Source organism: Mirounga angustirostris, unplaced genomic scaffold (genome assembly GCF_029215605.1).
Source record: "Mirounga angustirostris isolate CCGP_5_RB_7025 unplaced genomic scaffold, mMirAng1.0.hap1 SCAF_6, whole genome shotgun sequence".
Lineage (NCBI taxonomy): Eukaryota > Metazoa > Chordata > Mammalia > Carnivora > Phocidae > Mirounga > Mirounga angustirostris.
Window position 1 is genome coordinate 56243565 of NW_026991714.1, and position 14340 is coordinate 56257904.

General features: G+C 35.2%; 1 protein-coding gene across 1 annotated transcript in view; it reads left to right on the plus strand.

Annotated features, from left to right (window-relative positions):
• The window catches only part of KIFAP3 (kinesin associated protein 3), a 182426-nt gene that overhangs the window by 63538 nt on the left and 104548 nt on the right, over nt 1-14340 (plus strand). The window contains exon 9 of the mRNA XM_064594336.1: nt 12055-12233. Coding sequence (XP_064450406.1) covers nt 12055-12233 — 179 coding nt within the window. The remainder of the gene's footprint in view (nt 1-12054; nt 12234-14340) is intronic.

Genomic DNA, 14340 nt, shown 5'->3' on the forward strand with positions numbered 1-14340 from the left:
GACCCATAGGTTATTTAGAAAGGAGTTATTTTATTTCTGAATATTTGGGGATTTCTCAGTAATGTAATCCCATTACTGTTAGAGAAAATACTTTTTATTCAAATTCCAGTTACCAGTACAGTATAATATTAGTGTCAGTTGTACGATATAGTGATCAGCACTTCCATATTCACCTGGTACTCATCACACAAAGTGTACTTCTTAATCCCCATCACCTATTTAACCCATTGCCCCCATCTACCTCCCCTGTGGTAACCATCAGTTTGTTCTCTATAGTTAAGTCTGTTTCTTGGTTCACATCTCTCTCTCTTTTCCCTTTGCTTATTTGTTTTGTTTCTTAAATGTTACATGAATGAAATCATATGGTATTCATCTTTCTGACTTATTTTGCATAGTATTATACTCTCCGGCTCCATCCATGTTGTTGCAAATGGCAAGATTTCATTCTTTTGATGGCTACATAATATTCCATTGTGTGTGTGTGTGTGTATGTGTGAACACACGCACACATCCCACATTTTGCTTATCCATCAGTCAATGAACACTTGAGCCATTTCTGTAATTTGGTTATTGAGATAATGCTGTTATAAACATCGGGGTGCATATATCCCTTTGAATTAGTATTGTTGTGTTCATTGGGTAGTTAAGTTGCTGGATCATAGGGCAGTTTATTTTTAACTTTTTACAGAACCTCCATACTGTTTTCCAGAGTTGGCTGCACCAGTTTGCATTCCCGCCAATAGTGCAAAAGGGTTCCCCTTTCTCCACATCCTTTCCAACACCTATTGTTTCTTGTGATTTTGATTTTAGCCATTCTGACAGGTGTGGTGTGATATCTCATTGTAGTTTTGATTTGAATTTTCCTGATGATGAGTGATGTTGAGCATCTTTTCATGTATCTGATGGCCATCTCTATGTCTTCTTTGAAAAAATGCCTCTTCATGTCGTCTGCCCACTTTTTAATTGGATTATTATTGTTTTCTGTGTATTGAGTTGTATAAGTTCTTTGTATATTTTGGATATTAACCCTTTATCAGATAATGTCATTTGCAAGTATCTTCTCCCATTCCAAAGGTTGCCTTTTAATTTTGTCGATTGTTTCCTTCGCTGTGCAGAAGCTTTTTATTTTGATGAAGTCCCAGTAGTTTATTTTTGTTTTTGTTTCCCTTGCCTCAGGAGACCTATCTAGAAAGAAGTTGTTATGGTCAATGTCTTAAGAGGTTACTGCCTGTGTTCTCCTCTAGGATTTTTATGGTTTCAGATCTCACATTTAGGTCTTTGATCCATTTTAATTTTATTTTTGTGTAGGATGTAATGAAGTGGTTACAAACAAACAAAAGAAACAAAACATTCTTTTGCATGTTGCTGTCTAGTTTTCCCAACACCATTTGTTAAAGAGACTGTCTTTTTCCCATTGGATATTCTTTCTTGCTTTGGCAAAGATTAATTGAACATATAGTTTTGGGTTCATTTCTGGGTTTTCTATTCTGTTGTATTGATCTATGAATCAGTTTTTGTGCTAGTACCATACTGTTTTGATCCTTACAGCTTTGTAATATAACTTCAAGTCCAGAATTGTGATGCCTCCAGCTTTGCTTTTCTTTCTCAAGATTGCTTTGGCTCTTCGGGGTCTTTTGTCATTTTATACAAATTGTGGGATTGTTCTAGCTCTGTGAAAAATGCTGTTGGTATTTTGATAGGGATTGCATTAAATGTGTAGATTGCTTTGAGCATTATAAACATTTTTTTTTAAGATTTTATTTATTTATTTGACAGAGAGAGTCACAGCGAGAGAGGGAACACAAGCAGGGGGAGTGGCAGAGGGAGAAGCAGGCTCCCTGCGGAGCAGGGAGCCCGATGCAGGGCTTGATCCTAGGACCCTGGGATCATGACCTGAGCCGAAGGCAGACACTTAACGACTGAGCCACCCAGGTGCCCCGTGCATTATAAACATTTTAACAGTGTCTGTTCTGGGTGCCTGGGTGGCTCAGTCGGTTAAGCATCTGCCTTCGGCTCAGGTCATAATCTAGGGTCCTGGGATCAGAGTCCTATATCAGGTTCCCTGCTCAGTGGGGAGTCTACTTCTCTCTCTGCCCCTCCCCCTGCTCGTGCCCTCCTTTCTCTCTCTCTCTCTCTCTAAAATAAATAAAATCTTTAAAAAAAAAGAAAAAACAGTGTTTGTTCTTCTGGTCTGTGAGCATGGAATGTCTTTTCATTTCTTTGTTATTTTCAGTTTCTTTTATCATTGTTTTATAGTTTTCAGAGTACAGGTCTTTCACCTCTTTGGATAGGTTTATTCCTAGATATCTTATGGGTTTTGGTGAAATTTTCAATGGGATTGATTCCTTAATTTCTCTTTCTGCTGATTCATTATTGGTGTATAGAAATGCAACAGATTTCTGTAGATTTTATATCCTGTGACTTTACTGAATTCATGTATCCATTCTAGCAGTTTTTGATGGAGTCTTTGGGTTTTCTATATAGAATATCATGTCATCTGCAAATAGTGGAAGTTTTACTTCTTCCTTGCCAGTTTGGATGCATTTTATTTCTTTTTGTTGGCTTGCTGTGGCCAGGACTTTCAGTACTATGTTAAATAACAGTGATGAGAGTGGACATCCCTGTCTTGTTCCTGACCATAGAGGAGACGCTCTCAGTTTTTCCCCCATTGAGGATGATATTAGCTGTGGGTTTTTAATCGATGGCCTTTATTAAGTAGAAGTATGTTTGCTCTAAACCTACTTTGTTGAGGGTTTTTATCATGAGTGGATGTTTTACTTTGTCAAATGCTTTTTCTGCATCTATTGAAAGAAACATACGGTTCTTGTCCTTTCTTTTATTAATGTAGTGTATCATGTTGATTGATTTGCAAATATTGAACCATCCTTGCAACTCAAGAATAAATCCCACCTGACTGTCATGAATGATTTTTTTTAATGTATTGTTGGATTCAGTTTGCTAGCATTTTATTGAGAATCTTTGCATCCATGCTCATCAATACAGGACATTGGCCTATAGTTCTTTTTTAGTGGAGTCTTTATCTGGTTTTGGTATTAGGGTAATTCTGACCTCATAGAATGAATTTGGAAGTTTTCCTTTTCTACTTTTTGGAATAGTTTGAGAAGAATATGTATTAACTCTTTAAATATTTGGTAGAGTTTACCATCTGTCCTTGGAGTTGAGAGTTTTTGATTACTGATTCAATTTTTTTTGCTGGTTATGGGTCTGTTCAAGTTTTCTATTTTTTCCTATTTCAGTTTTGGTAGTTTGTATATTTCTAGGAATTTATCCATTTCTTGAGGTTGTCCAATTTGTTGGCTTATAGTTTTTTTAATAATATTCTCTTATAATTGTTTTTATTTCTGGGGTATTAGTTGTTACTTCTTGTCTCTCGTTTGTGATTTTATGTATTCAGGTCCTTTCTCTTTTCTTTTTGATAAGTCTGGCTAGAGGTTTATCAATTTTATTAATATTTTCAAAGAACCAGCTTTGGTTTTTTCTGTTCTATTGTTTGTTTCATTCAACTGTTCTATTGTTTGCTTTTGTTTTTGTTTCTATATCTTTTATTTCTGCTCTGATCTTTATTATTTCCTGCTGGCTTTAGACTTCATTTGTTCTTTCTGTCTCCCTTAGTTGTAAGGTTAGGTTGTTTATTTGAGATTTTTCTTGCTTCCTAAGGTAGGCATGTATGGCTATGTACTTCCCTCTTATAACCACTTTTGCTGCATCCCAAAGGTTTTGGACCATTGTGTTTTCATTTTCATTTTCATTTTCATTTGTTTCCTTTTTTTTTTTTTAATTTCTTCATTGATTTCCTGGTTTTTGTTTAGTGGCATGTTGTTTAACCTCCATGTATTTGTTGTCTTTCCAGATTTTCTCTTGTAGTTGACTTCTAGTTTCATAATGTGGTGTCAGAAAAGGTGTCTGGTATGATCTGTCTTTCTGTATTTGTTGAGGCCTGATTTCTGATCTAATATGTGATCTGTTCTGGAAAATGCCCCATGTGCCCTTGAAAAGAATGTGTATTCTGCTGTTTTAGGACAGAATGTTTTGAATATATTGGTTAAGTCCATCTGGTCCAGTGTGTCATTCAAAGCCATTGTTTCCTTATTGATTTTCTGTTTAGATGATATGTCCATTGATGTAAGTGGGGTGTTAAAATCTCCTACTGTTACCGTGTTCTTTTATGTTTGTTATTGTTTTATATATTTTGGTGCTCCCATTCTGGTGCATAAATATTTGCAGTTGTTAGATCTTGTTGGATTGTCCCCTTTATTATGATATAGTGCATTATCTATCTCTTGTTACACTCTTTGTTTTAAAGTCTAGTTTGTCCAATACAAGTATTGCTACTCCAGCTTTCTTTTGATATCCATTTGCATGATAAATTTTTCTCCATCTCCTCCCTTTCAATCTGCATGTCTAAAATGAGTTTCTTATAGGGAGCATATAGATGTATCCATTCTGACACCTTATGTCTTTTGACTGGAGCCTTTAATCTATTTACATTCAAAGTAATTATCGATAGATGTATTTATTGTCATTTTATTATTTGTTTTTTCATTGTTTTTGGAGATTTTGTCTGATCCTTCTTGTCTTTTTCACTTTTGGTCTCTCCTTTGCACTCAAAGAGGCCCTTTTAATATTTCTTGCAGGGCTGGTTTAGTAGCCATGAACTCCTTTAGATTTTTTCTGACAAACCCTTTATCTCTCCTTCTATTCTGAATGATAGCCTTTCTGGATAGAGTATCCTTAGCTGCAGATTTTTCCCATTCAGCACTTTGAATATATCATGCCACTCTCTTCTGGCTTGCTAGGTTTCTGTTGAGAAATCTCCAGCTACCTTTGTGGATCTTCTCTTGTAAGGTATGGACTTCTTTTGTCTTGCTGCTTTTAAGATTTCTTCTTTATCACTATATTTTACAAATTTAATTTACAATATGTCTTGGTGTTGCCCTGCTTTTGTTATTTTGATGGGAGTTCTCTGTGAAGACTGTTTCTTTCCCCAGATTGGTGAAGTTTTCTTTATTTCTTCAAATAAATTTTCTGTTCCCTTTTCTCTGTCTTCTGGGACTCCTATAATACAAATGTTATTACATTTGATGGAGTTACTTACAAGTTCCCTATGTCTGTTCTCATGTTGCATAATTCTTCTTTTTCTGTTTTCTCCAGCTTCATTACCCTCTGTTACTCTGTCTTTGATGTCACCAATTCATTCCTCTACTTCTTTCAGCCTACTTCATTGCATCAAGCCTGTTTCCAGTCTCATTTATGGCATTCTCCATCTCTGATTCTTTTTTAACTCTTTTATCTCTGTGATAAGGGTCTCACTGATGTCTTTTATTCTTTTCTCAAGCCCAGTGAGTATCCTTATGATTGTTGCTTTATATTCTTAATATGGCATGTTACTTATATATGTTTCACTTAGATTGCTGGCTTTGGCCTTATCTTGCTCTTTCATTTGGGATAAATTCCTCTATCTTGGCATTTTTGTCTACATCTATGCCTTCTTCTGTGTATTGTAAAACCCAGTTATGTCTCCTGTTCCTGAAAGTGATGGCCTTATGATGAAGAGATCATATAGTGCCCAGGGCCTGGCCCTTCAGGGAGTGTCTCTGGTATGTGCCGCATGCGCCCTGCTGTTGAGTTTTGCTCTGTCCTTCAGGCCAGTCATCTGCAGAGGCTCTCCTTCCCTGCTGTGGGCAGCATTTGGTTTCTCACCTGAATATGGCAAGTTTTAACTAGGTGTCATGTGGTCTTCTTGTGAAATGAGATCTGACACCACTTCCAACAGAACTGAAGCCCTGCAAAAGAACTCTCTGGTTGGGAAACATGGTGTGAGCAGGGGTTGTATTGATCTTCTGTGGGAGCGGTCCACTGCACTGGGACTAAGGCAGGTTTGACCGAGTGTGGGCACTGTGCTGCTTCCTACAGGGGGCTCTCTGTTTATGCTGAGGGGCAGAGGTAGGAAATGGCACCATCCAGCCCCTTTGTTCCCAGAGAGGTATCTCTGTGAATGCTGCCTCTTGGGGACATGCTCTGAGAAGAGCAAATAATCTCCCCACTTTGTGTCCCAAGGATTCTTCAGATTGCTGTTTCCACACTGTCTGCCCCTGGGTTGTTTGCCTGCATCTCTCCAGGAGTAGGGTAGTGCCCTCAGGACTCTATTCCAGCCAAGCCCATGGACCTTTAAAACTCCAGGCTTTAAGCCCCATTGTGCAAGAACTCAGGAAATTCAACCCCTCTTGTTTTCCAAGCCAATGGCTTTGGGGAAACATTCTCCTTGTGTGTTCCCCAGTTCTCTCTCTCTCTCCCTTCTCCACAACCATGGCTCCCTCCCCTCTGAAGCACCCACAGTCCGTTTCTCCTCTAAGCCATGTCTCTGCACTTCCTACCTTCTTCGATGTGGCCTCTCCTCTCCCTTTCATTGTGGAGTCTGTTCTTTCAGTCTTCAGGTTGATTTCTGGGGTATTTAGGATTGTTTGATAGTTATCTAGTTGGATGAGACAAGTCTAGGGGCCTTCTACTCCACTGCCATCTTCCTCACTCTCTGAGAAAATACTTTTTATGAACTGAATTTTTAATTTATTGAGACTTGTTTGATGGTGTAGAATATGGTTTCAAATGTTGTGTGTGCAGGTGAATGTGCATTCTGATACTGTTCTGTGGAATGTTCTATAAATATCACTGAGAAGTTGGTTGCTAATGTGTTCAAGTCTTTACATCTTGTGTTTTCTGTACTTGTTCTATTAATTAGTCAAAGAGTAATATTAAAATATCTGACTAAATTTATGGATTTGACTGTTTTTCCTGCAGTTATATCAGGTTTTGCTCCATGAATTTTAAAGCTTTATTCTTAAGGATGGAAAGATAGAGGATTGTCATGTCCTCTTGATTAGTTTGTCCTTGTCATTATGAAATGATCTTCTTTACCTCTGATAATATTCTTTTGTCTGAAATTACTTTTCCTGGGTGCCTGGTGGCTCAGTTGGTTGGGCGACTACCTTTGGCTCAGATCATGATCCTGGAGTCCCGGGATCGAGTCCCGCGTTGGACTCCCTGCTCAGCAGGGAGTCTGCTTCTCCCTCTGACCCTCCCCCATCTCATGCTCTCTCTCTCTCATTCTCTCTCTCTCAAATAAATAAATAAAATCTTTAAAAAAATGAAATTACTTTTCCTTATATTAATATAGACACTCCAGCTTTGTTGTGACTAGTGTTAGCATGTTGTTTATTTGTCCATCCTTTTACTTTTAATGTATTTATATCTTTATATTAAATTTTTTTTATATATAGCACATAGCTGAGTCTTGCTTTTATTTATTTTTTTCATCTTTTCCCCTCTTTTTCCTCCTTGTCTGCATTCTTATGGATGAAGGGTTTTTGTTTTTTGTCTATTTATCTCCATTGTTGGCTTAGCTATGACTCTTTTGTTCCATTGGTTGCTTTAAGATTTATATTATACATCTTTAATTAATCATTAAGTTGTCTGCTCCCAAGTTTACATATTTAACTTATCATAAGTTAAGTCTGCCTTCAGGTAACATTGTACCACTTCATCTGTGGTATAAGAACCATTACTCCCATTTCTCCCCTTCTCAACTTTCTGCTGTTATAATTAATATTAGTTATACATACATCTTAGTTATACATACATATGCAGACATATATATGCTTATATACATATATATACTTATATACACATATATATACTTATATACACATATATATACACATATATATACTTATATATTATAAATCCTAAAATATAATTTACACAGAAACATTTTTATTTTAAAGATATTTAAATATTAAGAAAATAAAGTTACCATTTCCACTGATACTATTTTTGAGTAGGTTCAACACAAGTAGGTTGTTTTTGTGCCTGAAAGATTTTCTTTAATATTTCTTGTAGGACAGATTTAATGATGAATTATTTTATCTTGTGTGTGTTTGAAAAAGATATTTTTTTTCTTTTTTGAAATGTTTTCACTGGTTTAGAATTTAACAGTGACGTTTCTTTCTATATACCAAAGACATTTTTCCATTGTTGACTTGTTTGTATTGTTTTTACTGACAAGTCTTCTGTCATCCTTCCTTTTTTTTCTTTTTTTGTCTGTATAAAGTTTCTTTTTCTCTGGCTGTTTTCAGATTATCTCTTTATCATTTGTTTTGACAGTTTTGATTATGATGTGCCTTGCTTTAGTTTTCTTCATGTTTCTTGTTCTTAGGTTCATTAGAACTGTGGGTTTATAATATTTATCATATTGGAAAATTATTGGTTATTATTTCTTCAGGGACTTTAATTACAAGTAAATTAGGCTACTTTAAATTATTCCATAATCCACTGATAATCTTTATATTTTTGCTGGGTTTTTTTTCCATTTGTTTAATTTTGGAAAGTTTTTATGACCATGTCTTCAATTTCACTAATCTTTTCTTCTCCAGTCTCTTAAACTGCTGTCAATCCCATTTAGTATAATCCCATCTAACTCATTATAGTTTCCATTGCTAGAAGTTAATTTGAATCTTTTGTATATCCTCCATGTCTCTACCTAAGTTTCAGAACATCTGGAAAACAGTTATGTCTGTTTTAATGTTTCTGTTTGAACATTCTAACCTTGGTGTCCGTTTCAATTGGCTGATTTTTTCTTCTTATACATTGTATTTTCCTGATCTTTTGAAGGGTGGATAATTTTTGATTGAATGCCAGACAGTGTAAAATTTATATTGTTTGGTGTTAGATATTTTTTCATTCCTAAAAATATTTTTGAACTTTCTTCTGGGACATAGTTAAATTACTTGGAAGCAGTTTGATACTTTTGAATGTTTCTGTTATGATTTGTTGGTGTGGACATAAGCAGCATTTAGTCTAAAACTTATTATTTCCCTACTTTCAGGGCAAAACCCTTCTGAGTACTCTACCTAATGTCCATGAATTATGAAGTTTCTAGTATGGCTGGTAGAAACAAGCATTATTTCTAGCCTTGTGTGTGTACCACGTACTTTTTCTTCTAATTCTCTTATTTTGTTCTCTTTTCAGCCTCAGATTCCTAACTAGTTAATGCTCTGCTCAATATACAAGGTAGTCCTCTGCAGAAGTTCAGAATTCTTTTTCTGTACAGCTTTCTCCTCGATGGCATTCTTTTCTGTGAAATCTAGCCACTTTGGCTTCCTTGGTATCTTGGTTCCCTCTCTTCAATTCTAGGATTCTTTTGGGTTCTACCAGGATTTTCCCTCTGTGTCATGACCTAGAAACTCTCAAGGCAGTATTCTGGAGCAGTCACAAGGCCATCTCATTTATTTCTTATGTTTTGGGTCACTGTCCTTCATTATCTGATGTTCATTGTTGTGAAAATCTTTATTTTGTATATTTTCGTCTGGTTGTTGTCATTGTTGTTGTTGTTTCAGGTAAGAGTTTAAATCTGGTACCCATTACTCTGTTGTATTAATTTCCTAGGGCTGCCAAAACAAAGTACCACAAAGTAGCTCTTTAATAAGGCAACAGAAATTTATTCTCTCACAGTTTCTGGAGATTAGAAAGCAAAAATCACAGTGTTAGCAAGATCATGCTCCCCCTGAAGGCTCCAGGATCCTTCCTTTTCTCTTCCTAGCTTTTGGTGGCTTCTAGTAATCCTTGGTGTTTCTTGGTTTGTAGCTGCATTGCTCCAGTCTCTCCCCCCATCTTCACATGGCCACCCTCCCACTGTATCCATGTCCTCTCCTATTCTTGTAAGGACACAAGTCATTGGATTTGAGGTCTACCCTAATCCATTATGATTCATCTTAACTAATTACCTCGGCAAAGACCCATTTCCAAGTAGGGTCAAATTCTAAGGTTCTGTCGGACATGATTTTGGGAGAACACTGTTCAACCCATTATATCTCTCTTGGTTACAAGCAGAAGACTACTATTTGCTTTTTCAATACAACTTCATTAAAAAATTTTTTTATAGAAATTGATTCATTGAGCGGCACCTGGGTGGCTAAGTCGTTAAGCGTCTGCCTTCGGCTCGGGTCATGATCTCAGGGTCCTGGGATCAAGCCCCACATCGGGCTCCCTGCTCAGTGGGAAGCCTGCTTCTCCCTCTCTCACTCCCCCTGCTTGTGTTCCCTCTCTCGCTCTGTCTCTGTCAAATAAATAAATAAAATCTTTAAAAAAAAAAAAAGAAATTGATTCATTTAGTGCAAAAACACTTTAAATCAGAGAACATACACCACAAATTTTTAATTCCCAGTTTTTTAAGCGTATTGCTTGGTTTCAGACAGAGAAACAAGCCTTTTGTTGACATGAGTATTAGGGGAACAGATCTAAAATACATCAAAGATAGTCAACACCTCCCACAGTATTTACAGGGAACAACTTCTGTCTATGAAAAGACAGAGTGGAAAATGGCGTCAGAACAATCCTGCAGCATGGAAAATGGGGCCAGATGATCCTGCAGAAACTTCCTAATGAAAACAGCCCAGTCAGTTGATCTGAAGGTTGAGCATAGCTGCCATAGAACCCCATCCAGGGCTTCCTTTGCTGCTCCAGAGATGTTGTGCAATGCTTATGTGCAGCCAACATGTAAGGCTAAAAAAGTCCAAGGTCCCTGGAACAGTCTAGGTCCTAGAACACTCCCCTCCTCCCATCTGAAAGAGACTTTAGATATCAACACAACTTTAAAACCTTTTAATAGTGCCTTGCATGGAAAGTCAGCATGATGCAGTAGTGTAAATATGTGAGCTTTGGATTCTGATGGGCTTGAATTTTAATTTAGCTCCATCACTTCTTTGCTCTGTGGGTAGGGCAAGTTATTTACCTTCTCTGAATCTGAGGTTGCTCATCTGTAAACTTTATAATCAATCTTGCCCCATAAAGTTTTCTTAAAAATAAAATGGTTTACTGTTTATATATCAACTAGTACAGTGCCTGGCATACAGTAGCCCTAATTAGTATGAATTGCCTTTACAGCTCAAATATTTGTTAAGTAAATTAAATATTTACAACTATTGCATATATTTCTTATTTTCATAAAGGTGTAGTGATGGATTATAAGAATACATGAAATGAAATGCTAAAATGATGAGTAAACCAAGGCCATAGGATTGTGTTGATCATAATAGCCTACAGTCTGACAGAAATCTTTCAGGTCTTCACTCTGAAGCTTCCTGTCAGTCAAGGCAAAATGGAAAACATTGTATATTACAAATTCTCACTGTCAAAAGGGAAGAATCATACGAGTTTCTTATGAGAACCTAAGCATTTTTATTAAAGTTATCTAAAAGAAATTTTGCTTAGAATTAGTAGCCAGTGCCTAACTTTGTCTAGTATAACAATTGCATTACTGAATTTGACATGGCATTTTCTGTAGTAACTATCAGAAAATCAGCTTGAATGTATAAAATAGATTTTAGTATCCTCATACTTAGCTCTAGCTATACTGTATGTTTTGGATTATAGTTCTTTTTGTTGTTGTTAGTTAACATACAGTGTTATATTAGTTTCAGGTGTACAATATAGTGATTTAACAATTGCATGCAGTACCCTGTGCTCATCTCAGCAAGTGCACTCCTTAATCCCCATCACCTATTTAACCTATCACCCACCCACCTCCCCTCTGGTACCCATTAGTTTGTTCTTAGATTATAGTTCTTTTTAACATAGCAGCTCCTAGTTATTGAAGTTTTACCTTGTTTTCTACATGTATAAAATTATTTTTTCCTGTCTGCCTGTTTTATTATTTATCAACATATACTTTTAATGCCATTTGCTTACTATTAAGCTCAAAACTCCAAGAGGGTAAGAATCATTATCTTAATTTGATGAGTGTCGTCCTCAGCATCATAAGAAAATTATTTTATATCTCTGTATTTTTTATTTTATATAACATATATATATTTCTCAATAATAACAAATGTTTCCTAATGAGCCAATTAATAAGTTAAAATTTTCAAAATAATGTATTATCTTCTTAGAACTACATCTGTTACTATGCTGAGTAGAAATGATTTATTAAATTGTTGATTCAATATGCCAGTCATTTAACACTCATCCATTTTACTCTTCTAGTTGCTCTTTATTTGCTTCTGAATCTTGCTGAAGATACACGTACAGAACTGAAGATGAGGAACAAGAACATAGTTCACATGCTGGTGAAGGCTCTTGATCGGGACAATTTTGAGCTGCTTATTCTAGTTGTGTCATTCTTGAAGAAACTCAGCATTTTTATGGAGAATAAAAATGATATGGTAACTTACATTTAAATACTCCATGTTCACCATTTTCAAGTTAGATATTTTGATAAAAGTAAACATATTATTCCCCTACTGAGATAATTCTGAATGAAAATTTTACAATAGCAATAATTCACTTAAATGACTTCATTGGGAAATATATTCCTTATTAGTTCTTATTCTACTTAATTGAAACTATCTGTTTAAAAATTTTTTTCTAGCATATTACATAGGATGAATCTTTCCATATTAAACATAATATGTAGAAAGTAATTTATATTTAAGATTGTGCTTCAGAATCATCTGGCTTATTATCTTCCCTTATATCATCTTTTCTTCTACATTTCTGATATTAGTGTGTGGAATTACAGTCTAGCCCAGTCTCTCCTTTTTGACCTGCCATTCCAGTTGGTAGCCACAACCTATTGATTCTGTTTCTTAAGTATCTCTTGAAGTTATATCTTCTTTCTATTCTCAGTACATTTGTATTAGTTCATGCCCTCTTTCTTTATACCCTCTTCATTTTCTTGTTTGAATTATTATAGTAGGTTCCTGTTTACCATCTTATATTGTGTTGATACAGTGGTCTTTAAGAAATATAAGTTGATTATATGGTATTTCTCCTTCTGAAAAATATACACAATTCAGAAATAATGTAAAGATAGAATAAAAGCTATCTGCTTTTTTTCATGACATTAAAGTCTAATGTAACAGTGTTACATTAAATAGATCATATATTAACCATACCTTGATTTCAGATATTTAAGTTGTTGATAATTATAGCTATTATAAATAACACCTGAATGAACACATTTGTATATGCATCATTGTCTAAATTTCTTTTTTTTTATTATTTATTTTATTTATTTATTTGTGTGAGAGAATGAGCACCCCTGTTGGGGGAAGAGCAAAGGGAGAGGGAGAAGCAGACCCCCCACTGAGCAGGGAGCCTATCCCAGGACCCTGAGATCATGACCTGAGCCTAAGAGAGACACTTAACCCACTGAGCCACTCAGGCACCCCTCATTGTCTATATTTCTGATTAATTTCTTAGATTCCTAGAAATAGAATTGTTAAATCATTGACCTTAACTACATTGAGGACCATTTTAGAAGTACATGCTAATACAAGTCATTATATGACTGTGTATTATTGGTGTATGTGGATTCTCCTTCAGATAGTCTAAATATATTGTATTTTTGCCTGCTCTTTTTTCTTCTTTTGAAGTTCAATGAACTAGGAAGTACTTTATGCTCACTGAATGACGCAGCATGCTATTTGAAAATCTGAGACTCATTTATCAGATTTAATAAGTGCCTTGAATTCTGATACTTGAAATAAACAAAATTTTATTTTAACCACAAATATTTAGTATGTGTCATTTTCATCATTAGTATATAATTGTTGATGATCACTGTATGCCTGGTATTGTTTTAAGATTGAATTTATTTAGATTAATAAAACATATTTTTTGTTTTCATTGATCTTAAGAATATGATGAGATGGTGATATATATATATATATACTCTTGAATAGAGTGTAGCTAAATAATTGCTTCCCTTTGCTATAAGTTGAAGTGTATTTTCTTCCATTTACATATTTAGATTAAGTTCACTTTAGTAGGTTTGCAAAATTCAAATTGATTTGCCATCAGCATGTGTCTACTATGTTTTGCTTAGATTTGTATTTAGGAAATAAACTTATGTGTTCATTCTATCAAAAATGATCTCAAAATTATTAAAAATCATTTTCTGATAAGATCATAGATTTGGAAGATACCATATAAATTGTTTCATCAAATCTAACTTTTTATTGAGAGGGAAAAACAGAGGTTCAGGAAAGGTCGTTTATCCAAGGTCATAAAAATTATGTGATTAGTCAGATTTTTACTATAGACAGTATGCATTTCATCTTTTATTGTGGAAGAAATGCATTTTATTTAAAGGCATTGTATAGAATCAGAAGCTTCAGAGCTTGACTAGACCTTACATCCATGTCTAGATTTAGCTAATTTTGCAGATGAAGTAGGAGAAAATGAGAGAGGTTAAGTAATTTGCTCAAAGAAACATCTGCAGGTATTTGGCTTCCTATTCTTTCTCTGTTACCAGAGGGGGGAAAAATT